Raw genomic sequence first — 25,656 nt, 5'->3', positions numbered from 1 at the left:
CCCACCACACCTGTACTTACTTGAAAAAAAAAATCACGAGTTTTTTAAAGCCTAACTTACTCCATGCATTTGTGTAAACCAGCAAAGATGAGTTGTATTTAAGTCTGACCATCATCACATAACACATTGGAAGTTGTTCTGTATTGGATGCACGTTAATGTGGTAAAACAGCCAGAACACACAGTTTATCAGCTTTTACATTACATTTATTTTTACAGTGTAGGAGTGTCCTAGGGAGCACTTGTGTCCGAAGGAGAGCGCGGGGAGGCAGTCTGTGGGGTGGTTGAGCCCCAGAGGGCTGTGTGAGAAAGGCTTGTGCGGCTCCAGGGGAGCCTCGGGCGCAGGAGCATCCATCCATCCATCCATCCATCCATCCATCCATCCATCCATCCATCCATCCATCCATCATCCATCCATCCATCCATCCATCCATCCATCCATCCATCATCCATCCATCCATCCATCCATCCATCCATCCATCCATCCATCCATCCATCATCCATCCATCCATCCATCCATCCATCCATCCATCCATCCATCCATCCATCCATCCATCCATCCATCCATCCATCCATCCATCATCCATCCATCCATCCATCCATCCATCCATCCATCCATCCATCCATCCATCACCCATCCATCCATCCATCCATCCATCCATCCATCCATCCATCCATCCATCCATCCATCCATCCATGTCCCGGTCCCTGCCCCGCGGGACGCTGCGGGCTGCCCCCGGCCCAGGAGCACCTGGAGAAGGGCGAAGTCTGTAACATTCATTTCCCAGTGTTATAAAGAGAGGCAGAACACATCGGATATTTTTTATCGCTCCATTCAATAGAAACCCTTTAAAGGGGCCAGATCTCAGGGACAGAATCCGGCGCAGACCCGGCGCGGCTGCAGCGCCGAGCAGAGCGCGGCCGGAGCTGCGGGGACGCAGCGGGAGTGTCACCGAAGGGCTGGCACTGAGCGCTGCTGCAGCCAGCGCCGAGGCAAACACCTCGGGAGAGGGGGACCGCTGTGGCCCGGGCAGAGCCCCCTGCACACAGCCCTGCCCCCAGTCCCGCAGCGAGAGCTGAGCTGGACGTGCCCGCTGCCCCCAGCGCCGCCCTGAGCCCCGGGCCGCACGAATTCACAGAATCACAGCACAGCTCGGGCGGGAAAGGACCTAAAAGTCACCTCATTGCAGCCCTGCCATGGCGGGGACACCTCCCACTGTCCCAGGTGCTCCCAGCCCCAATGTCCAGCCTGGCCTTGGGCACTGCCAGGGATCCAGGGGCACCCTGTGCCAGGGCCTGCCCACCCTGCCAGGATGGAATAGAATTCTGTATAATAACTAAAATTGGGTTCTTTTGGAACAAAATGACATTAAGGTAAAGAATTATTCATTAGAGAAGGAGGGTTCTCCCCATTACTGTACAAACCCAGCTGTAATTAAGCATCTGAACGGGTGTTTATAAACAGATGTTCTCATCTAAATGTCTTAGAAATAAACAGCTTCGTTATTCCAGTTTCCCCAGACTACAGAAGGAGCTACAGCTCTCCTCCAGGCTGATGTTCTCCCACACGTACCCTAACATTTGAGTTCCCCAAATTGCAGGGGTAAGAGGCATCCCCAAATGCAGGACAGTTTCTGCAGCAGGACATTCAGAGAGCAATAGTGTAAATTTTCCAGGTCCCAGCAGCACTTTGGGATTTCATGCTTTGAGAGAGATCATTTCCTTTATTGAACAGCCAGGAGCTCTGCAACAGCCCTGCACTGGTGACAGAGGTTTCACAGTCTCTGTGATCACTCTGACTTCTGCTATTCCAGTTCCCTTGCATGGGAAGAAGCGTTTCCTGAGAGCTGTAAATCCATTGCATCATTCAAAATGCACCGCAAGACAGTTTTGAGGGCTGCTTTAAACACATCTTTCAAAAATGGGGAAGAGCTACAATTTTTAGAACCATTTTTCATAACTTGTGGGGGAAAAATAATGTTAATGTAACATTTTGTGCATGTGTTTTGCATTTTAAAAGTAAAACAACTGCTTCCAAAAGTCAATGTGGCCTGAAAAAAACTTATAATTAAAAAAAACCACGAGAGGGTATATAATTGTGCTGTAAAATCTCAATCTTGTCCAAGCCTCTGCCAAAGCAGGGTCACCTGGAGGTGACACAGGAACGTGTCCAGGTGAGTTTGGGATGTCTTTAGAGAGGGAAACTCCAGCCCCTCCCTGGGCAGCCGTTCCAGTGCCTGCCACCTGCCATGGAAGGAAGTTCTTCTCCGTGTTGAGGTGGAACTCATTGTGTTTGAGTTTATTGCTCCTTGTCCTGTCACCAGCACCACTGAGCAGGGCCTGGCACCATCCTCAGCCAGCCCTTGGAGATGTTTGTATGGATTGATGGGATCCCTGTCAGTTTTCTCCAGACCAACCCAGCCCAGCTCCCACAGTCCCTCCTCGATCAGAAAGATGCTTCAGACCCCTCAACACCTTCATGGCCTCTGCTGGACCTTCCCCAGTCGCTCCTTGTCTTGCTGTAGAGCAGAGCCCAGAGCTGGACACGGGCTCCAACCGTGCCACACCAGGGTTGAGCGGGAGCATCTCCCCCTGCCCTGCTCTGCCTCGCTCTGCCCAGCCCTGTCCGCTCTGCCCTGTCCGCTCTGCCCTGTCCAGCTCTGCCCTGTCCACTCTGCCTGTCCTGCCCTGCCCAGCTCTGCCCGTCCTGCCCTGTTCACTCTACCATGTTCTGCCCTGTTCACTCTGCCCCGCTCTGCCCTGCCCAGCCCTGTCCACTCTGCCCCGCTGTGCCCTGTCGTGCCCCGCTGTGCCCGCTCCGCTGTGCCCGCTCGGGGCCGGGCCCGGCTGCACTTTCCCGTCTCGGCCAACAGGTCGCACCGTTCGCCCTCGGCTGGGGCTGCCCCGGAGCCGGGCGGCGGCGGCGGGGCCGGGGCCGGGCTGGGCACGGCGCAGCAGAGCCGAGCCGAGGCGAGCCGGGGGCGCGGAGCAGCTCCGGCCGCGGCCGCCCCTCGCCGAGCCGCTGTCTCCACTCCCTCTCCACGTCGGGGAGGCGGAGGGAGGGAGGGAGAGAGGGAGGGGACGGGGAGGAGGCGGCCGCCGCCGTCCTCCATTTTGTGGCGGGGGCAGAACCGCCGAGCGCGGCGCTGCCCGGCGGAGGGACGGGGCGGGGAGCGCGGGGGGGCGAGCTCCGCGGAGGCAATTAGCGCTAATTAACGGAGGGGGCGCCGCGGCGGCGGGCGGGCACGGGTCAGGGTCTGGGGCCCGCGGGAGGAGCAGCGGCAGCGGCCGGAGCGGCATCAGCGGCGGCGGGGGAGCGGTGCTGCCGCCGCCGCGGCCCCGAGGGGCGGCTGTTGACCCCCCAGCCGGCTGCCGCCCCCGCCGCGGGGCGCCATGGCCGTGGGCGGCTGAAGGAGCCCCAGCGCCCTCCCCGGACGAGGTAAGGGCGGCGGGGGTCCCGCGGGGGCTGCGCTTCCCCCGGGAACTTGCCGAGGGGGGCGCGGCGGTCCCCGCAGGAATGCCCGGGGCGGGGGGAGCCGGGCCGAGCCGCCCCCGGAGGAGCTCCGGGCGGGACGGCAGCGGGAGCGGCGGCGGGGCCGCCCCGGCGGGGCGCGGGGGACCCCCGGGCCGGGCCCCCGGTGTCCGTGTCCCGGGGGAGCGGGGGGCGCGGGCGGGGAGCGCGGCCGAGCCCCGCGCGGGGCTGCTGCTGCTGGAGTGGGTGTGCCAGGAGACGGCTCAACAGGTCCCGACACATTTCTCTGAAAACTGTACTTTGCAAAGGCGATTTTATTGCAATCCGGCGGTTTTAAGTATTTGCAGCGTTTTCCGCCCTTGGGCAGACTCTCGCAGCTGATTTTTGACACGTTTCCTACGCTGGATGATTCGCTGCCTTGTTTTTTTTGGGCGTTGGGGGAATTGTCAAATGAAATAACTACCTTTTCCCTCCCCTTCATGTAAAAAAGGAAGAAGGCAGCGCTGGAGGTATTCTGGTGTTTTCTGTATTTTTTCCGGTCGCTGTCGGGTGTCCGCCTTAAGCGGCGCGGCGGTCCGGGTGCCCCGCGGGCCGCGCTCCGGGCTGCGCCTCTGGGGCTGCGCTCCCCGGGCAGCGCGGACGGGACCCCGCAGCCCCGCTGCCGAGAGCTCCTGGCGCTCCGCCGCTCCCGCCCGGGACGAGCTCGCCCGGGCCACCTTAAGGTTTTACACGTGGGGCCTTTTTGCCGCTCGCAGCCTTAACTTTGCGCGCAGAAATAGCGGCGGGGCCGGGGCTGTGGCGGTGCCCCGTGCCCGGCGGGAGGGGACAGGCTGGCAGTGCCCCCCGGACTGCGGCAGTGCGGGCTGGGCGCTGCCGGGGGAAGGCCGGACACCGTGTCGGAAGTTGGCCGAAGAATTTACAGTATTTCTCCAAATATTTATGCTCTCCGCTGAAAAAAAAAAAAAAAACCAAAAAAACAACCGTGTAGCAAATACAAACATCTGAAACTTACGAGGTTTGTTTTCAGTGTCGGGTGTGTTTGGAGAGTAGCCGTGAGCGGGTAGAGTGCTGGAAGCTGATAAAAATCCTGCTTTATTTTTAGCTAGATTTTATTTACAAATTTGAGATGTATTTAAAGAATTATGCAGGGTTTACTGCGAGATGGGTGGGTTGCATTTTAAGACGGAACCCGTGCAAAGGTGGCAAACGCTGTGTTTTGTGGTGGGGAGGTCGAGTCCTGGGGAATGCCAAACCACGGAGGTGTTGCCTCTGGGAGCTCCGGACCTGCTCTGCAAGGGGAGAGCTGACTTGGAAAGGTGGCAAATGTCCTTTTCCCCTGCTCAAGGTGTCGTTAAATATCAGAGAAATTTACCTGGCAAAATTTATAAACTGAGTCCTTTAACAATTCGTACTTTTCCTTAGTGCTGGGAGGGGTGACAGAGCTGGAGAGTGTGTGCCCAGATGTCACATGCTGTGGCTTGATTCCGAGTTGTGTGCAGGCAGGCTTACCCCTTCCTCCAGGTTTAGCAAAGCTTTAAAATAAATAGTTCCTCCTCACTAGACAGAAACCAAAACCTAAAACCCCCTGAAAACAAGTGCAGTGTGTCTAAGAGACATGGCACGTGTCAGCCCAGAGCGTGGTGTGCCGTGCCCTTGCTCTCAGAGCAGCTGAGCCAGGTTTGCCAGGCGAAGGATTTAGACTTTTCATTTTAAAGCTTTTATTAATGTGTCCTTGCTGTGCTGATTTTGACTGCTTCTCATCTTTTTATAGTTAATGGTAAAGTAATGGATTCCAAAGAATTGCTTAACCCGTTGGATCAAGATGAAACCAGGAAAAATGCACTCATCAGTACCAAAGGAGGGATCGTGATGGACTTCCATCCACCCTTCAGGGGTGGAGCTACTGTCCAAGCCCCTGTGTCTACATCTCCTCTCCCTGCATCTTCTCAGTCAGATTCCAGTCAGCAACCTGCTTTGGCTGACTTTCCAAAAGGATTAGGAAACAATGTGCCTCAGCCAGACCTTTCCAAGGCAGTGTCGCTCTCGATGGGACTGTACATGGGTGAAACAGACACAAAAGTGATGGGAAACGACCTTGGATTTTCGCACCAGGGCCAAATCGGCATCTCTTCTGGAGACACGGACTTCAGGCTCCTGGAGGAAAGTATTGCGAGCTTGAACAAGTCCTCGAGCCTGGCCGAGGACGCCAAGGGAACCGCGTCTTCTGAGGTGCGGCTCGAGCCAGATTTCCCAGGCATGGCCGGGCGCAGCGTCCCCGCGGAGTCGGGAGCTGCGGTCCAAGGCCAGGTGGGCTCGAATGGTGGCAACTTGAAGTTATTCTCTGAAGACCAAAGCACCCTGGATATCCTCCAGGATTTGGAATTGCCGCCGGTGTCGCCGGGCAAGGAGCCCAACGGGAGCCCGTGGCGGCTGGACCCGTTGCTCGATGACGGCGGCTTGCTCTCCCCCATATCCGCGGACGACGCCTTTCTCCTGGAAGGAAGTCTCGGCGAAGACTGCAAGCCTCCTCTTTTATCTGACACTAAACCTAAAATTAATGACCGTGGTGACCTTTTACCCAGTTCCAAAATGCCAATGCCTCAAGTGAAAACAGAAAAGGAAGACTTCATTGAACTGTGTACTCCCGGCATCAAGCAGGAAAACATGGGCCCGCTTTACTGCCAGGCCAGCTTCTCCGGGTCGAACCTGCTGGGTACGAAAGTCTCGGCCATCTCCATCCACGGTGTCAGCACCTCTGGGGGACAGATGTACCACTATGATTTAAATACTGCATCGCTCTCTCAGCAGCAGGATCAGAAACCAATTTTTAGTATCATTCCATCTCTTCCTGCCGGGTCAGAAAATTGGAATAGGTGCCAGGGATCGGGGGACGAGGCATTGGCTCCACTGGGGACGCTCAACCTCTCTGGCAGACCTGCTTTCTCTAATGGCTATTCAAGGTAATTAGTTTGTGTTGCTCTTTATTAAAACGCTACAAGTGTGTTTAGCACAGCTCCATGCATGCTGGTTTGTTGCCTGGGCTTTTTTTCCTTTTTTTTCCTTTTCCATTTGGTATGTGTGGATGATCAGACATCACTGGGGAGTTTATCCCACAGTACAACATCAGCTTTAAGCAACTACTCAATTATTGGTATTAAAGGGAAGAAAACTTGAGAGGAGCTGGCATGGTCTAAAAAGTAAATAAATAAAAATAAAACTTCCAAGATACAGCCTAGAGGGAGAATCGAGTATGTGGTAGCAGGATCCATACACAGGCACTATGGGAGGAAGTATTTAAATGTATACAAAAGCTCCTTCGTTCCCAGAGGTTAGAGGATCAATCACTGTGGGCTTTTTTTCCCTTCGTAGCATTACTTAAATGTTATGCACAAAAATAACTTGGTTGCTGGGTAAATTTCTAGAATTACATTTAAGCTGAACTCGAGTTTTCGCTGTGCTCGGTATCGCATTTACCTTACATGGACAAGAAGATTCCGAGTGGGAAATACTCAGCAGCTTGTTCAATAACTGCCTTTAAAGAGATAAGAGTATTTGCAGTCGGGCTTAAACATACCTGGAATTTAACTGCAGGTAGAACGGCAGGAGGGGGTGTGGAGAGCTGGGTCCTACCTGTGGCCAGTGCCTTGGTGGGTGTGTTTCCTGGAGTAATGCAGAGGTGCAGCTGTTGCAGGGAAGCGCTGCTGGAGGAGCAGCTCTGGGACGGTTTTGGGAGAGCTCTGGAATTGTTCTGGCTCCAGGGGAACAGCCAGCTGTGTGTCTCCCTCAGCTGCTTTGTGCTCAACAACTCCTTGCACGAGCAGCGTGTGGCCTCCACAGAAGAGAGGGATTTGTGGAGCCTGTTAGAAAATGGCCCTGCAAGTGCCTATACAGAAACCTGGCATTTGTAGGCTTTCAATGAAGGATCTGGTTTAACATTCTGGGTTTTACTGCTCTGCTGACAATTGGATCCCCAGGGTGTTCCCGCCAGTCCCGGGGCTCTCCCTGCACGGTATTTGCTCCATTTTCTCATGGCTGGAATGAAGTGTGCGAGGATTCCTTCTTTGTTTCAGGAAGATAACTTTTAGCTTGCTTTCGTTCTCAGTTTCTTTCATAGATTTTGATTTCTGTTGTAAATGTTTTCTTTTTTCTTTGGAGTGTTTAAAGTTTTTTTTTTCTTTAAAGTGTTTAAATTTCTAATGTAAGAGATCCAGAAAAGAAAATCTAAATCTGTGGCTAGACTCCACCTTGATACGTGAATATTGAGCGTGTCTCACCATTTATTTCAACAGACTAGAAATGCTTTGTGCTAACCTTTTTGCATAATTTGTCCAATTCTGTGTTGTGTTCAGTTTGTTTTGCGGATGTTTTTTTGAGTTTATTTCCTCTGTTCTCACTGTATCTTAATGATAATCATAAACTTTGTGTCAAAGCAAGAAATGTCTCTGCACTGGGGAGGAGGCTTTCGGGGACAGTTGAAATAAGCAGATTGCCGCGAGGTGATGGAAATGTCACTTTGGAGGGTAATTCCGAGGAGGTGCTGCCCGGCTGTGCTGTGCAGAGCCCCGTGCGCTGGGGTGGCTGGTGTGTCCTGTGTGTGATCCTGGAGGGATGGGCAGCTGCTCTGGGCTGTGCTCGTGGCACAGCTGTCCTGGAGGCAGCGGGTGGGCAGGGGGAGATGTTTTGGGCGCTCTGGAGCAGTTTGGGGCAGGGCTGGCAGTGCCTGGGACAGTGCAAGGATGGTCCTGGAGCATCCCAGCAGCAGCTGCCTCCTCCACTGCCCAGGGTTATCCATGCTGGGGCTTCAGCATTGACATTCTTGCTTCCTGCAAGGTCATCTTACATTTTATTGCTTCCTTTTTGCTGTAAGATAATGTTTTGGTTTTTTTTCTTTATGGAATGTGTAAAGAATTTCGAGGTGGCTCCTAGCTGAGCTTTGCATAAAAATGCATTATTCACAAGTTTGTGGAAGCTGTTCTTACTTCCCAAGGATTTTTATACACTTCAACTACGAAGTCCATTTCTAAAAACAGCATTGTTTGGGTTTGCTTTATTATTTTTGTTCTATAACATTCAGGCAAGTCCATCTTCCTTTTACAGTGTTTGAGGTATTAATGAGCCTTGGGTTTGAAGCAGGAATTTTTTTTCTTCTTGAACCTTGCCAGAAGTATTTGGTCTAAACTGGGTTAGTTTAAGGTGATGTATTGTGGATTTGTTTGTTTTTCTTGCAGAAGACTTAACAAAATTGGCATTTGTTTTAGAAACAAAGGAAGGACTCTCTTGCCAGGTTCCCGTGGTCTGGTTTTTTTTAGGTACTAAATGTGAGAGGTGGAGGCTGGGATTTTGAGAAGCTTCAGTTTCCAGGAGGAAATACTTTTTGGTGTTTGTAGAATTATTTGTCTACTAATAACATATTAATTGTGGACTGAACACAGGGGAAGAAAAGCTGCAGTTCAGCCCTGGTGTTCAGGTTGTATTTAATCTGCCTGTTTAGTGGGAAACCTGAAATGTTGTTTTCTATCCACTCAGGCTAGAATTGATGTCATGCCATTTCTGAGTGGTTTTGCTCCTCCAGGTAGCCCAGCATGCTGGCTTTAATGAGACAAGTGATGATCAGGCCCAAGAAAACCAATCAATTGCAGTGAACTGCAGGAGGGATCCAGAAGTTAACGAGCAGAATGCAAACTTCAGGAATTTGATTGATGGGAATGAATTGGCAATAATCAATAGGCAGCTGTCGGTGGAAGAGCCAGCTGGGGCTTGTGCTGAGCTGCTGAAGCTCTGAGCTGCAGCTCCTCTGAGTCCAGGTCTGAGCAGCAGGGAGGCTCTGGCCAGCAGGACAGCTTTGTCTGGGGTCCCTCGGGGTCTCCCCTCTGAGCAAACGTAATCCATGAAGAGGGTGGACAGAATAAAAGGGAGGAAGAAGTAGGATAACAGACATTTTACCGTAGATTGTCCTCAATGGCAGTGAGACAGCAGCTGGAAGAGGAGCAGATCGTGCTGCAGCGCTTCTCTGAGGATCTGGAGGGTTTGCTGGCGTCCGTCTGGGATGGGATGTTGCTGTGATTTATTACACAAACCCAGGGAAAGCCGTTCCATTTCAAGGAGATGGTTTTAGCAACACACACTCGTGGGGCTGTTGCATGGTATATACATTAAATCCTTCGCTCAGCTCCTATTGCTCTGACTTCCTGGAGATGTGGCTTGTTGTGGGGGGAGTGAAGGATGCTGAGAACCAGCCCAGCAATGCAGGGTTTGCTCCCACAGCCAGAATTCACAGAAACTGGGCCCCACTGGCGGTGTTATGGCTTCTCTTATTACAGTTGAAATCATTCCTAGTACTTAAGCTTGTGGGGGATAAGGATCATTAAGGAAGTTTAAGAAACGGCAAGAGCTGAGAGAAGCCATTAAAGAGGAGGAGAGTCTGGAAGGAGGAAAAGTTTCGCTGGTCGGTCCCAGTCCAGAGCCTTGCTTCCAGAAGTTACCCTTCTGCTCTTCTACCCTTGGCTCTGTAACTGGGATTCTTCTTGGGCTCAGGTGCTGTGGGAAGGAAGGGGAAGGAAGGGCTTGTTTGCCAGCAGTGGTAAAGGTCAGTTGTCCGTTTGTCTTGCCGCTTTGTTTCCCTCGGCTGCTGGCCAAGGCCGGTGGCTTGGCAGGGCTGGCTGCAGAGCTCTCAGTGCTGCCTGACTCAGCACAGGATAATGTATGGGACATCCGCAATCGGGGCTCTTTTCATCATTCTGCTTTGATAGAAAACCCAGGCATGGTATTTGGAGTGCTCGGGGTTCCAGCAGGCTGCGTTGTGATTTGTCAGCTTAATGCAATACTGTACTCGGGGGTTTGACTCTGGAAGTACATGGTGAAAAATCCAGCTGTTTTGGCAGAAAGGGGTGAATCAGGAATGTCCTGCAGAATGTGCTCTAAGGCGCTGTGGAAAGGTAACTAGATAAATGAGGGGTCATGTGAGATGTAATCCATTTTTCCCAGTTTTGGCTGATCCTTCCATCGAGCTCATAGCCAAGGAGGTTGCTCTAAGTCCAGTCCAAATGGTTAACTTCTGCAAATTTATTTCTCCTGACAATTGTGTCTATTTTAAACATAATTCTGGCTTATAAAGCAACTTTTTTTTTTTTGTTGTCCATACAATTTTTTAAAAAATTTGTCTCCATGGTTAAACTCCTTGTACTCTCCTTCTGCCAGGCAAAGCTGTGGTTGAGTGAGTCCTACTCACGAATCTTCCCAGAAATGTGAAATACAGGTATTATCCAACTCCTACATTGTATATTTACCATGCTAAAGATTACTTTTACAGTGAGAGCAATTTATCTTGGGGGAAGCAAATTTCCCTTCTTCCCTTATTGCTGCTCATTTTGGAAGTGAACAAGTGGTGCATTTTCTGTGTGTATATGTAACTGCAAACTGGAATTATTTCTGCACTGTAAAAGGTTCCCAAGTCCTCTTTGGACTGGCATTCATTTTTGGGGTGATTGAAGCCAGCCCGAGCTGCTGTCCCACCCCGAGGTGCTGCTGTAGTGTCATGTGTGCATTCTGCAAACAGTCCCCATGGCATCAGTCTGGGGGAAAACAACATCCCAATAAAAGCTTGTTTTCAGTTCAAGTTACAGGCGATGGGAAAAGCTTTGTAGAGCTGTAGTTGCAATTACCTTGGGTTTATGTTAAAATAACTGTGAGCGTCACCTCTGGTGTAGAGAAAGGAACCTGGAAGTGCCTTTGTGAAGTGATCAGCTTGGACCTCAGGGGCACAGAGCAAGTGTGTGTGCAACAGGGTGGTTTCTGGGCAGAACACTTGGATGTGCTGAGTGCTGTGCACCCAACCCACGCAATTTGGGTTAAGCTCTCTTTGGTTTCCTAGCCTTTGTCTCCCAGAGTCTCAAGTATACACAGATTTTAATCTTATTTACTGAAGAATTAATGTGTGGCACTGTTGCATGTACAGATGATTGTTCTCATCGCAGGGATTTTCCGGCTGATTCAGTGCAGTGTGAGATCCATTGATAACCATTTGTAACAGCCCCTGGAGAGTGAGATCCATTGATGCCCTTCTACAGCACAGCCTTTGCTTACATAGCCCAGGCCCTCGCAGAGCAGGAGTTAATGCTGTTCTCTGTGCTGGGTTCTGGAAATACTGGTCAGATGCTGTCAGCGGATGGCCTCGTCCCCCTGGGACAGGAGTGAACCAGTACAGCTGGAATAGATGACACACGCAAAAAAAGAATAATTCCATCTCATTGTCTTGGCTCTGACTCCAGAGCAGCTCTGTTGGGCTATCTGTGGGAAAAAAACAAAACACAAAACGGACTGTTTCTTTGCCCCTTTGTGAGGGTGTGACCATTGTGGCCGTGGCATTGCTGTCACCTGCAGAGGGATGTCAGCAGAAGGTCACCTGCACAGAGTGAGCTCCATCCCTGGGCTGGAGCACTGGGTGCCACAGCCTTGGGGGCAGCTGGGAGGCTCTGGCCATGCAGCTCTTGCTGCCTGTGGGCAGGGGAAGCAGCAGGTGTGGGCTGTCCCCATGTGTAACCAGTCCAGCACCCGGGTCCTTACTGGGGTGTGAGTAACTGTGTCCCCAGCAGTGCAGGGTTGGGCTGGGGGGACAATTCAGCACAATTACTGTGTCTCACCTGGGGGTTTTCCTCCTTACCTCACCTTCGCTCCAAAGAAGGTGTTGTGCCTGTGCCTCCCGTGTCCTGGTCTGACTCAGCTCCCCAGACCTCTGCTGTGGTGTTTCCTGCTGGGATTCCATCCCTGGCTGAGGCAGTGTCTCCCTGTGCTCAAGCCATGCCTGTATTGCTTGAAACAGAACTACAGACCACCCTGAGAGAGGGTTTTGCTCCCTGTCCCGTGGCCTGGCCCGCTGGCTGTGTCACCTCCGTGTCCCAGAGGTGTCTGGCAGGAGCAGGAGGAGCAGCTGCAGCTCCTGGGGCTCAGGGAGCCCGGAGCTGGGCTTTGGAATGCAGGGGATGGACATGAGGCCAGGATTTCTCCCTGCTTTAGACTCCAGGACGCGGTGTTACTTACCCAGGATATCATGTAGAGTTCTATAATCCTGGTGCCTTAAATCAATAATCACCACAATTGTCTGGATTTCTGGAGGAAATCGTGCTCTTCAGAAGTCATCCTGACATGGTGTGTGGAGAATGTTTCTGTACCAGCCCAGTGCCTTTTCAATCCAGCCAGTGCCAGTGGGTCACCATTAAACCTCCAGGCTCCAGCTCTACGTGTGGAGCTCCCAGTCCATGCTAAATCTTCCTAGGAAATGACAATCCTGATGTACTTTGGAAGTTAATATCCCACAGACTGCTGGTACTTTCTGTGGGGATGCAATATCATACACAAGTTGCCCTTTTTGATCAAATATCTTGGTTTTTGTGACGTTGCAAATGCAAAAGTACTGTTGGGGAAGGAATTCTAAAATAATGATCATGTCTTTCTTGAATTCAGTTCACTGCTACTGTAATTTAGTAAAGAAAACGAGTTTCATATTGGATTTTACAGTAATACATTCTTCATACTATTTGTAATATGTTTGTACAGTTACTGTGTGTCAGAAAGCAGCTGGAGATCATCAAATCTCTGCACCACGGTCACACAAGATTTAATATGAAACTTGTGAGCAGCAGGGCGCCATTTACTCTTGTCTTGCTTTATTCAGACACTTCTTATTTCTCATTACTTTTATTTGTGTAGCTGAGTTTAAAGTTAGCAAGTATTGCTCAGGATGGGACTTTTTATAAGGAAATGAGGGCACAAATGAGTAGTTTGCCTCAAAATACTACTTGAGAAACCCAGAAATGCACTGTAGAGTCAAGGAGGAGCAAATCATGAAGTATCATTGAAGTGTGTCATCTATTCTAGAAGCAAATAATGGAAGTGATTTCATAGCTCCCTGGCTTGGTTTTCTTTTTTCCAAGAAACCTGGAAAAGGTCCTGTCATTGTCCTTACCCGGAAGATCCCTTGTAGTGCATTTCTGGGTGCCGCAGGGACTTCGGTCTTTTCTTACGAGAAACTTTGCAGGCAGGGGTGATTTGGGGGGTTTTGGTCCCTGTCCCTGTCCCTGAATGTCTGAATCCCTGTTCCTGCTGGCAGCTCCCGTGGAGGAGAGGGGCTGGAAGGTGGGTGACCTCTTTGCTCACCAGTGGGCAGCAGCTTGGCTGCATCTCAGCGGTGAGAGGGGTGTCAAAACAGGATATCTGGGGTTAGACTTTCTGTGAGAGTGTTACAAAGTGAGGTTCTGCTCTTAGATCAGAATCCTCCAGGCTTTGCGCAGCCCCTTTCCAGCTGTGTGAACTGGGTGTGACGGGGAGGGTTTCCGTGGATCTCTTCCTTCCCAGCTGGCATTGGGAAGGACAGGGCTGCTTGGGCTATGTGTGCACCTGGCCTTGCTTTGGGCTTCAGCCTGTGTGGTGTCCCCTTGCCTTCCCCTGCCCTCCCAGCCTGCTCTGAGAGCCCCACTTGGGCTTTGGGGGTTCTCAGGGACTTCTGTTGCCAAGCTCCAGCAGGTCCACTGTGCCCTGAGCCAGGAGTCTGGAATCTGTGACACAAACCAGCAGCTGATGTGGTTTATTTTTGCTGTCAGGGCTCGGAGAACCTGCTCCGAGGTGTGGAGGGATGTAGTAACAGGGTCTGGGAGGGCTCAGTGTGGCCCACCGGGAGCAGGGCCCGGGGGCTTTACGGCGGGCTGGAGTGCAGGGCCGGGGTTGCTGGGCTGGGAGAGCAGGGGCCCGGGGGTTTACTGCGGGCTGGGAGAGCAGGGGCTCGGGCTTTACTGGGCTGGAGGCAGGCCGGGGCCTTACTGGCTGGGCTGGGAGAGCGCTGGGGCTTTTTGGCTGGGAGAGCAGGGGCTCGGGGGTTTATGCTGGGCTGGGAGAGCAGGGGCTCGGGGGCTTTACTGGGCTGGGCTGGGAGAGCAGGGGCTCGGGGGGTTTGCTGGGCTGGGAGAGCAGGGCTGGCTGGGAGAGCAGGGGGCTTTTTGGTGGGCAGGGGGCTTTTACTGCTGGGCTGGGAGAGCAGGGGCTCGGGGCTTTACTGGTTAGGCTTTGGGCAGCTCAGGGGCTTTGGGGGGGCTGGATGGGCTTTGGGGGCTGGATGGGCAGGGGGATCTGGCTGTGCAGCACTTAAAAATGAAGGGTGAGGGAGGTGTCAGTACTGCTGTAATGTATTAAATGTGGCATTTTATTTGGGATTTCAGCAGCTTTTCAGTTGGTCAGATGCTGTCAATTCACAATGATGTATTTCAAACCAGCACACCTATCCGCAGGCATGCTATCCATTGCTGTGTACCCATATATTTTTTTCTCTTGCTTATTTTTTCCCCTCCCCTAAGAGTTTCTGTTACCTTTGTGAAGCAAAAACTTCCTAAAGCCATCAGCAAGGTTTTGAATAAATCCATGCTGAAAACATGCACGTTCCGCATGCACATGTGTGGATTTGTTGTGCAAGAACGCAGTTCAGGCTTGTCAACTTCAAAAACAAAAACCAAAACTAAATAAAGCAAAGAACTGACAGACTTGATAGTTTCATGTGGATTTCAGTTTGCATGTCGATTTCAGTTTCCTACTACCCGGCTGTTGTTTTCTCTCTTGTATTTTTTTCTGTGGGTTACTTTTGCTACCAGGACCTTTGATGGTTTATTTTGCCTGTTGAATTTCTGTTACTCTTGTGTTCCCTATGAATTGCTCCCAAATCAATTGTGCTGCCCCATATGAGGGCGATGTAGGTATAATTAGACTTTTTTTTATAAAGGACTCTTAAAACATGGACTAGATTAGAGCATTAGCCAATAGAAGAAAAACAGTTGTATCTGAAAACAGACTTTTAAAACAGCTTTAGCAATTAGAAATCTTAAGCTTTGTATGCAGAATAGTTTTTGGATGCTGAAGATGTGTGGAATTTAATTTCATTCCACACCTTAATTTTAGTAACATAATACATGTTTATCACATTTATTGAGATAATAGCATACTGGGGGGTGTACTGTCTGTTGGTAAGGATTGGCAGTGACCCCACTAATGGCACTGGAGTCACTTTGGGGTTTCGCAGACTTGGCTTTTATTAAAAAGTCATTTCCAAACAGAATCATTTTGGTTGGAAAGGCCTTCCTGGGCCATTGAGTCCAAGCTGTGCTCAATCCCCCCTTGTCTGCAACCCAGAGCACTGAGTGCCACGTCCAGGTTGTTTTCTGTGCCTTGCTGGGGTTTCCAGACATGAATTAAAATTAGTTTGTAGCCAATGATCTTACCTCTTTGCCTTTTGATTAAAAAATTATGTAATCCCACTTGGGGGAAAAGGAAGACTTGGAATGCTTTTGGGGTTATTTGCTTTGACCAAACAATCCTGATAAGCTTCAGGTTTAAAAGAAAATGGAAGGTTAAATTTATGCTGTTGTTTGAGGCAGCACAAAGTGCAGCCATGATCCTGGATCACAGGCTCTCCCAGCTGGAATAGCACTGCTGCTTTAATCCATACTTCAGCAAAGGCTTTTTCTCTGACCTACTTTGGCCCAGCCCAGCCCAGGCTTTTGAGAGCTCCCTTGGCCCCCCTGGCTGTGGGGGAAGTTCTCTGCTGCAGGCTCTGAGTCCTGCTCTGGTGTGAGTTCCCTTGGTTTCGTTTTCGTGTCGCTGTACCAGTTCTGCCCTTCCTGGACACGTGTTTCTGCTAAGCCCTGCACATCTGCCATTTTCTCAACTGAAAAGGAAGCTTCTCTGACACCTTCTTTTTTAACAAAACCCATCTAACGAGTTCTGTGCTGACTTGGTTTCCGTAGCTGGAGAAGACAAGTCTGTTCGCATGCAGTGCCAGGTGCTTTGCAAGTTCTGTGCATGATTTGATAAAAAATCTAGTGCTGAAACTCCCTCATCTAAAATGTAAGTGTTGTAAGAACCCGAGTGCTTGGAATTCTGTATTATGAGTAGCAGAGCATTCCTTTTTCAGCTCTTCTTGAAGGGAGCAGTTAATATTAGGATGCCTGCACGACAGCATCCTGAGTCATCGGGATACTTGACAGCTACTTTCCAACCAGAGCAACTGGTTTGACAAATGAGCTTGGACTTATTTTATCACTTTAAAGATAAATCTTTAAAGACTCTTTTAACACGTTAGAGGTTGGGACATCTGATATTTTATTAAATAACAATCTGGAGGTTTCTGAGTCCACTTATTTTAGTGGCTGAGCTTGTTCTGTGTGGCAGATCAAAGCCCAGCTGAGGCTCAGGCATACCAGTGGGGAGGAGGAAGTGACTGGGTTTCTATTCCTGGCTGACCCCAGCCTCGGAACCGAGGAAGAGCTTTAAAGGAAATGCAGCATTCAGCTCTCTGAATCTTTCCAAGTATTCGTAAGTGCTACCAGCACTGGCTTCCTGCATGCGGCGTTTCAAGGCGTGGACATCTTAAAACTGTCCTAATTTCAGAATTAAACAGGGCTAACAAGGGAAGCCCTAAAATTCATGGGAATAGCAAAACTTGCCATTCCAGATTTTATCAAAAACTTCCAAACCATCCTGTTTTTACCTGGCAGGCAGCTCTGCAAGCCCGGGCAGGTGGGAGGTGGGAGGGAGGGGATGGCTGGAGCCCAGTGGGGCTGCTGGCACAGGGTCTGAGCCCCTTCAGCCTGGGCAGGGAGAGCTCTGTGGGATCCGTGCAGTGCCAGCCATCCCCTGGGCCGGGTGGCTTTGCCCAGCAGGCCTGGAGGAGCTGCCAGCCCTCAAAGATGATGTCAGCAGGGAACCAGCACCGTGATGGAGCACCTGCAGCTGCCCAGGAGCTGCAGCAGTGTGGCTTGGGAGCCCAGCTCTGGCCCTTGGCACAGGGCAGCCTGTAAACCTGTAAGGTCACTGAGCACGCGGAGGCTCTTGCGAAAGAGCTGTCCTTGCTCCTGGGAGGAACACATCATTTCTGATACTGGGATATTCACATCAGTGCCCTGGGCTGCTCTGAGGATGTGGATGAGCTGAAAATCCAGCCCACCTGAATCGACTGGAATTGCTTTTTCTCCTTCCTTAAAACTTTGACATGATTCCTTGCCAGAGGCCATTTCAAAAGAAAGAACCAGCCCAACACCCCCCAGGCTGTCATGGAACTGGGAGAGCAGTTCTTTATGGGCTGGGCAATGGGGCAGGATTTGGGGTGCCTGGTGAGGCTGAGGAGTGGTTCCCTGTGGGTCAGAGCTGGGCTGGGGAGGGAACATGCACAGAGGGCTCTGGGCTGGCTGATCCTGGGCTGTTTTGGGTGCTGGGTGCCAGGCTGGAAAGCTCTGTGAGCACAGAGCCAAGCAGAGGGAGCTGCAGCTGGAAATGCAGGGCTGTGAGCCTGGGGAATATTATCTGTGCATTGCCTGCACAGGATGGAGCTCCGAGCTGGCAGCTGGCGCTCGGGAAGGGGTTGGGTTGTCACTGATCCTCTGGGGACACCCTTAGCTCAGTGTGCAGGTGGATGAGGGTGTTTGTCACCAGGGAGGATGGAGGAGCAGCTGTGGCTGTGCTGCCATCCCAGCACTGCCCCTTCCCTCCTGCCTGCTCCTGACTGCTCCCAGAACACTTCCTCTGGATGGGTTTGGCTCCAGTGCTTTAGAAATGGTCCCCAGATGCCACCAGATAAGCAGCCAAAATGGAGGGGGACAGTGGCAAATCCAGGGTGGTTGTGGTGATGTCTTCCTGCACAACGCTTTTTCCTTTCCTCATTTCTGATGTTGGGATATTCACATGTTTGTGTATTCCCCCCACCCCGTGTGTTAAATTCTGTACTTCATTTTGTCTTTAAAGTTTCAGATAAATCAAGGTGATTATAGGAAACAGCCTCTGCCAGATGCTGCCTGGGAAAATTCCTAAGGGCTTGAAAGCCATCCTTCACTTCTTCCATGCTGTAGTCATCGTTCCAGAGACATCTAGGAAATTAAAATCTTCTGTTATAAAGATGGGTTACTCTGTCACACATATTGCTGTCAGTAGTTTCCCTGGCTGTCCCTGTTGTCCCCACACACTTTGGATTGCTGTACCAGCTCTGAGGAATGTTCTTTTCACTCCTGTGCTGCTGCCACGGATGTGCCACCAAAAGCAGCCAGGCCCCAGTTTGGCAAAAATCTTTTTTTTTTTGCTAGTTTAACTGCAGGGAGATTGTAGTGAATAGAATGAATATCAATTTAATAGAATCAATACAAATTTGTAACTGAAATGTGAACTTTCAAAGTATTTTCTACAAACACAGCAAGAAAGAACTTTAATTGTTCAAGAAAAACAAGAACTTGACCATGTTCTAGCCATTCCAGCAGTTTATTTTTCTTTATTTTCTAACTGCCAAGGATAGAGCTCGGTGCTCTCCCCTCTCTAATCATTCTTTCCCGGGGAAGGTGATTATGTGTGTTGTTGCTGTGTTACCAATGTGCTGTGGTACCTCAGACACCTGGTTTGAGAGTGATTAAATCCAGAGGGTTTCAAGGTGAGAACTGGGGCTGCAGGGAGGAGCTGCCCCTGCTTTGGCTGTGCCTGGGGTCTGCAGGGCAGGGCTGGAGGATGCCAGGGCGCAGATCCCTCCTCAGACACTCCGTGTGTGCAGTACATTGTGTTTCTGCTGTACATTTCCCAGGGTGATGATGAATCTCAACAGTTTTCCCAGAATTGTAGTTTCAGTGAATAAAGCTGTTCTCGATGCCGGAGCGGGGAATGGTGTTGGGAATCCTTTGCCTATTTCTGCCCTGAGGGGGTTTCTAATTCTTTCCAGTAGAAAGTCATCGTGCAGATACTGCAGAGCATTAATTGCTTGGACTGAGCCTCACACAACATGTGAAAATTAGCAGTAATACAAACAAGCTGGCGGTGAGACGCTGCCTGGGAGGCGTTGTGTTAAAATGACAATCACTGGCTTCTCCAGCCTGTGCTTTGGAGACCTTTCTGAGCCCATGAGTGAGACCAGGCTGGGAGCAGCTAATGGCTCCATCCTCCATGGCTGCTGCTCTGCTCCAGGGCACGTTGCTGTGCTCTCGTGTTTCAGGAGCTCAGGAAGCCTTTCAGATCACTTCCCAAGCAGTGTTTTTTTGCTTTAAGTCAATCTTTGGGCAGTGGTGTCCTTGCTGTAGGATGCCACAGTTGGTGCAGCGAAGTGGAAGAGCAGAGCTGTGTCGCTGCACACTGGAGCAGTTTCCCAAGGAAGAGCAGTTCCACTGTTCTCACTGCCCTGGACTACCTGAGATGCTCCTTCTCACAGCCGGTCTCTTGGCCCGAGCTCTTGAGTTTCTTTGGACTCTTTGGACCTGTTCAAGCCAAACCTGTTGGTTTGTTGCCGTTACTTTCCGTGCACGGAAGATCTGCAGAACGTTATTCCTTTCCTCTTTCTGCAGGTGTCTGAGCTGTCACCTGCCCTTATTAATGCCTTTGCAGCATCACGCTCATCAAGCTGCTGCTGTCTGGGGAGGGGCTGTGTCTGTTACCATCCTTCATCTCAAAAAGTAGAGTCAAATATTTGATGATGATTTTGTAGCACTCCAGCACTGACACATTCACCTTTTATTTTGGACCCCTGAGTTGGTGAAGTCTCTACTTTCTTTTTTATTGTTGCTGCCACGGTGAAGACAGGATCATGGAATGGCTTGGGTTGGAAAGGACCTTAAAGCGCATCCAGTGCCACCTTCCACTGTCCCAGGCTGTTCCCAGCCCTGTCCAGCCTGGCCTTGGGCTCTTCCAGGGGCAGCCAGAGCTGCTCTGGGCACCCTGCGCCAGGGCCTCACCCAAAATCCCATCCAACCCTTCCCTCTGTCAGTTTAAAGCCTTTCCCCAGGCCTGTGTGAAAAAGGAAAGCACCTTTTGTCTCCTTCTAAGTAACCTTTTGCTAGTCCAAATTTCAGTTTTCAGGCCGGCCAGTCTGGGTTTTGCAATTGCCTTTGATAAATAAGCAGTGTCTGGGTTTGCATTTGGCAGGACAGGCATGTTGGAATTCACTTGGTGAAGCCTTTTGCCCGATGAAAACTGCTTCTTCACCCTAGTGATGCCTTTTTCTGCTAAATCACCAGCTGTGATTGTATCTCTTACCATATGCAAATTTTAAATTTTCTGTTATGAAACTTGTATTTGCTTAGATATCTACTTAGGTATCTACTTAGATTAGAAGGCACATGTAGCAGGTCTGTATTTGATGTTTAATATTTTTAGAGAAGTAGCGTGCCGGTTTGGTCTCGGGGTAGACATGCAAATGTCAGACAAACACTTTGAGTCACAGGGCTGAAGGCTGTTGGTCAGTCCCAGCCTGTGGGACAAGATTAGAGTGTCTGGCTGTGAGAGATGGTCGAGGACCAAGTCTTTTACTTAACAAACCAGGGGTTTTGTAACTGTCCACGTAAAGGCAGGGGAGAGCTCAGCCACGCTCCCCTGCCGGCTCCTTATCAGCTCTGCTGCAGCCTGTGCCTCTGGAATCACAGAGCAGGATTAGCTGGGGCTGACGTGCAGCTGCAGATCCAGCCCAGCAGCACCTGGGTTCAGACACCTTCTCCCTGTTTGGGATCAGGCACCTTCTCCCTGTTTGGGATCAGGCACCCTCTCCCTGTCGCCACACACCCACGGAGCCCTTCAGGTTGGCCAGCAGCAGGATCTGTGTGCCTGGGCTGGGGCTGTGCAGTGAACTGATGTTCAGCTCAGCCTGCCAGGATGGGTGCTGATGTTCAGCTCAGCCTGCCAGGATGGGTGCTGATGGCAGAGCTCATTGTGCCAGGGTGGGTGCTGCTGGCACAGCCCCTGCTGTCCAGGCAGCTCCCAGGGCTGCTGCTCAGGGTGGGATTGGCAGCAGCCACTCCTGCAGTGCTCAGGGTCAGCAAGGGGCTCAGCCCAAAGTTTCATGCTCTGTATGACTGCAAGAGAGGAGAAAGTGCTTGGAAAGGCCACTGCTCCCTGTTTGTGGGTCAGAGGCACTTGCCAAAGCCGTGCCAAGGCTCCAGCTCCCCTGGCACGTGGCTGGTGAGGCTGGGACCTGGCCATCAGCGCTGTGACTCCTAAATAAAGGTGCTGTGGCAGTGTTCTGTGTGCACTGCAGGACTTGGCTTGTGGAATGTTTGCCAGCACCCATCAGCAGGGTTTTTCACTTGAATCACAAGATTAAGCTTAGTCTTAAATAACTGAGAGCTCTTAGAAAGAAGCAAACATCTGTGTTGTGTGTCTGCTTCAGGTTTGCATGTGCTCTGTACTTGTGCTTGCTCGAGGAGCAGGGAATCCTGAGAGCTGGAGTTCTACAAGGGGGGCATGTACACAGCAGCATTATTTCTCTATAATAGTATAATTCCTGCTTGTATCTAAATGCTCTTGCTGGTTTGATACATAAGAGTTTTAATTTGACACTGGGCTCTTTAATCTGTGTATATACTCAGAAGTGAGTGTAGTAGCCATCAGCAGTGAATATTTTTATTGTTGTCTGCTTTGTTCTTCCTTCCACTCTGACCAGAAAACTCGGTTCTCTTTTGGACCCGTGGATGCACTCTGGAGTTATCAGTGGTTAGACAACAAGTAAACACGTACTGTACATGGGCTGCTGGCCAGCTGGCCCTGGCAGCCGGCAGCTCGGGACTTGCTTTCAGCCCCAGAAGAATGCCTGTTTGCTTGGTCATTTCCTTTCCTTTCAAACACAAAAAATAAAACTTTTTTTCCTCCAATTAAATTGCTTTCCTGGCCTAAATATTGAAATTAGGGAGGGAGCTCCTCAGATATTGGGGCTTGGGCAATTTGGGAGGAAACTTTTGAGTTTGCACAGAAGCCCTCGAGGAACACTCACTGGGATGGGAAGTGACCAGGCTTGAAATTCATCTCTTTTTTCCCCTGTCTTTGTGGGGCAGTTCAGTACTGAATTTCTCTCCCTGGCTCAGGCCTGCATTGTCTGTGGCAGCTGTGCTTGCCCCCAGAGAGGTGTTGGGGCACACAGAGCCCTCGAGGGGCAGTGCCCTGACCATGGGCTGTGTCCCTGAGGCTGAGGTTTTCCTCTGCTTGGAAAATCCCCTTCCACAAGGATGTTTTCTGCATGCTTTGAACTCCAGGGTGGAGAAGGCAACTCAGAACATGACCTGAAGCACCCTGGGACATACCTGGCCACAGTGCCCTGGTGTCTTTCACCACTGTGACTGGTTTTCATCCAATATTTGAGTGATCACATTTCTGTCATGTGCAGTTAAAAATGTCTGTGCTGTAAGCTGGAGAATAATTAGACTGAATGCATGCCTGTAATTGATCTTTCTGCTGGTTATTATACTAAAGACCTGCCAGGAAATTTGCTTCCTTTCCCGCATCCCTTTCCTTCTCCCCTCAAAATGTGCTCAGAAACTCCAAAACAAAATCCCTCTGCTGGGAAAGCCTCAGCACGTGAATCGAGGCTCGTGGCTGTGGCTCCTTCTTTGACCTGAGGAGGATTTTTTCAAGGGCACCAACACAATGTGTGCATTATTCCTCCAGCTCGTGGGTTCTTCAGCCTGGGATAAGGTATGGGCAGGTTTAGAGGGGGCTGCCCGGGGAGGTTTGGGGTGCCCATCCCTGGAGGTGCCCCAGGAAGGGCTGGAGGTGGCACTCAGTGCTCTGGGCTGGGGACAGGGTGGGGATCAGGCAGAGCCTGGGCTCGATGGGCTGGGAGGTCTTCTCCAGTGTAAATGATTCTGTGATTGTGAGGGCATCCTTTCAGCAGGGTTACATATACCGAGGCGTTATCATTCGGTGTTGGAGTAAATCTGCTTTTGCAGGGAGCTTCACAGTAATCATTTCTTACACAGCACTCTTAGATATCATCTCTCTTCTTGGCTCTAGTTTGAGGTGAAAAAGAAATCAGAGGGTGCCTTGGCAATGGGACTGAAACAGCAGCCCAGGTGATCTTGGGGTTAATTTACTTATTCCACAGAACCCTCTTCCCAGCTTAATTTTATCTCTTCCTCTGATCTGGTGTCTCTGTCCATGTAATGCTGTTTTGCAATAGCAGTTGCGTTTCTGGCAGCTCCTGGGCTGGTTTTGCCTCCTTGGGGTGACAGAGCTGCCCCCACACAGCCGCAGCTGCCCCTGCTCGTGGTGCAGTGCTGAGGGGCAGTCTGGGCTGGAGCACATGGATGTGTCCTCTGAGCTTCTGGAGAGGCTGGAGAAAGTCTACGGAGAGACCCCGCATTCTGTACCTCGGGAAATCAGAATAGCAGAGGCTTTCAGGAGAGTGAAGGCTGATGATAGGAGCCACCTTCTTTTCCAGTTGCCTCCAATAAATGTCAAATAAAATGCTTATTTTATACACCAAGGGTGTGACGGAGTTTACCTTTAAAAAATGTGTAAAAACTTTCTTCTCATGTTGTAATTCAGGACTGAATTTAAAGGCTGGTTTTGAAATCAATAATACTTAGTGGAAACTGGTTTTGAGTATTTTGAATAGTTTTCTTCATTATTAATTTCCATTTGAGCACTTTGAAGCCTATCAAGTCCATTTCCCGTCTCCATGATCATGCTGAGATTACTTGGTGGTTTCTCTGATCTTCTCAAGGCCTTGCTTTCTGTAAATGACAGTCCCTGTGGTATTTATAAAACTGTTTTTTACTTGGTGGTGTTATTAAAAAATGCCGAGCAGAAAAAGTGACTCTGGGAGGAATGAATTTGGTTATTTCTGACTTTGCAGCACTCTTGCTGGGGTGGCTCTCGCTGGGGGAAGGAGGAGGCTGGTTCTGAGCAGGAGAGCAGTAACCGTGGGTTTATTCTGAGTCCTGGCTGCAGTTAAGGCTGTGAGGAGTCCTCTGCCAGGCTGCCATGTGCAGTCCCTGCAGGGCTTCAGGCATCTGAGCGCGTCACATTCCCATAATACACTGAATTTCTGGAAAAAACCTGCCCGTACATGTAGGGCTGTGAACAGAGCCACAGGTGCTCCCCTCAGGGCTGGTCCTGAACCTCCTGCACCCTGGGAGCAGTGGATATGGAGCTGGGGTTTGGCACCTGCTGTTAGCACTGAGCCGTGGAATTTGGTCCTTGCTTCATCAAAGTCTATAAAATATCTCAAGCTTTTCTACAAAGCTTAAAAACAGTACCAGGTCATGGTTTGAGGTTCAACCTAATCGTGAGATTTACTTGGTAATTTCCTTTCAAATACAAAAGATAAAACTTTTTCCCTCCAATTAAATTGTTTTCCTGACCTAAATATTAAAATTAGGGAAAGAGTTCCTTGGTTACTGGGGCTTGGGCAATTTGGAAGGAAGCTTTTGAGCTCCTTGAGGAAAGGTTGTGTGGATCACAGAATCCCAGAATCACTGAGGTGGGAAAAGACCCCCAACACCATCGAGTCCCAGCTGTGCCCCATCCCCACCCTGTCCCCTGCCCAGAGCCCCAGGTGCCACCCCCAGCCCTTCCCTGGGCACCTCCAGGGATAGGGATCCAACCCTGCCCACACCTTATCCCAGGCTGAAGGATCCAGGAGCTGGGAGCAATAATGTTCTCTTTTTCTTTTCTTTGTGCAAGCCCATTTTCTGTCCCTGGTTGAAATCAGAAGTGCTGCTTTGTTCTTTAGCTCTTCTGCGCATACATTTCTCAGCCCAGAACAGATTTTCTGAGAAAAGACAGATTCTCTTAATTGTCAGCCCTTAAGTGAAGCTGAAGGAGAAGTGCCAGATGCTGCAGGATTTGTGATGAAAGTTGCAAGAATAATCAGTCCAGGGAAACACTCGTCATTGTCTCCTTGGAAAGGCTGACCTGCTTATCTCCAGCTGAAGTGAGGAGCTGCAGCCTTTTGCCTGCATCTGGTATTTCCTTGTGGATTGTTGCAGGGAAAAATGGGGTTAACTCGTGACTTTTCCAAGCTTTTTGAAGCACCACAGCTTCTGAAATACTGAGAAGCAGCAGCAGTGATGGCAGTTGGTGGGTCTGCTCTTGTTGTGTTATTTACTGCATTTCTCTCATGGTGCTTCCTGGGTTTTGCTTCCAGGACCAGCTGTAGGTTCCACATACAGAATAGGGTGAGAGGAATATCTGTGTTACAGGTAGGAAAAGCTGTAGATAATGATGGCGTGTTCAGCATCACGAATAAGAAAATACAAAACTTAAAGCATTCCTTCCTGTCACTTTGATGATAATTTATATTCAGGCGTTGGTTAATCTCATCTAAATTCAGACGTGCTGAGGACTCAAATTTAAGAGCATAATTATCCATAGTTCAGTTTTCTCCATGAGGCAGTGGGGAGGAGAAACAGGCTTGGA

At 50.4% G+C, this 25,656-nt stretch overlaps 1 protein-coding gene across 4 annotated transcripts in view; it reads left to right on the top strand.

Annotated features, from left to right (window-relative positions):
• Positions 1 to 3,169: 3,169 nt before the first annotated feature.
• NR3C1 (nuclear receptor subfamily 3 group C member 1) overlaps positions 3,170 to 25,656 on the top strand; it is a 60,567-nt gene continuing 38,080 nt past the window's right edge. Inside the window, exons 1-2 of one of the 4 annotated variants that reach the window (XM_030957785.1) lie at positions 3,170 to 3,438; positions 5,243 to 6,431. In XM_030957785.1, the coding sequence (XP_030813645.1) occupies positions 5,257 to 6,431 (1,175 nt within the window). In that variant the 5' untranslated portion in view covers positions 3,170 to 3,438; positions 5,243 to 5,256. Of the gene's footprint in view, positions 3,439 to 3,721; positions 3,742 to 3,772; positions 3,981 to 5,242; positions 6,432 to 25,656 lie in introns of those variants that run through there. The other 3 variants (XM_030957787.1, XM_030957786.1, XM_030957788.1) reach the window with 3 other exon arrangements.

This window comes from Camarhynchus parvulus, chromosome 13 (genome assembly GCF_901933205.1).
Source record: "Camarhynchus parvulus chromosome 13, STF_HiC, whole genome shotgun sequence".
NCBI lineage: Eukaryota > Metazoa > Chordata > Aves > Passeriformes > Thraupidae > Camarhynchus > Camarhynchus parvulus.
This window is presented reverse-complemented; position numbering and strand designations above follow the sequence as displayed.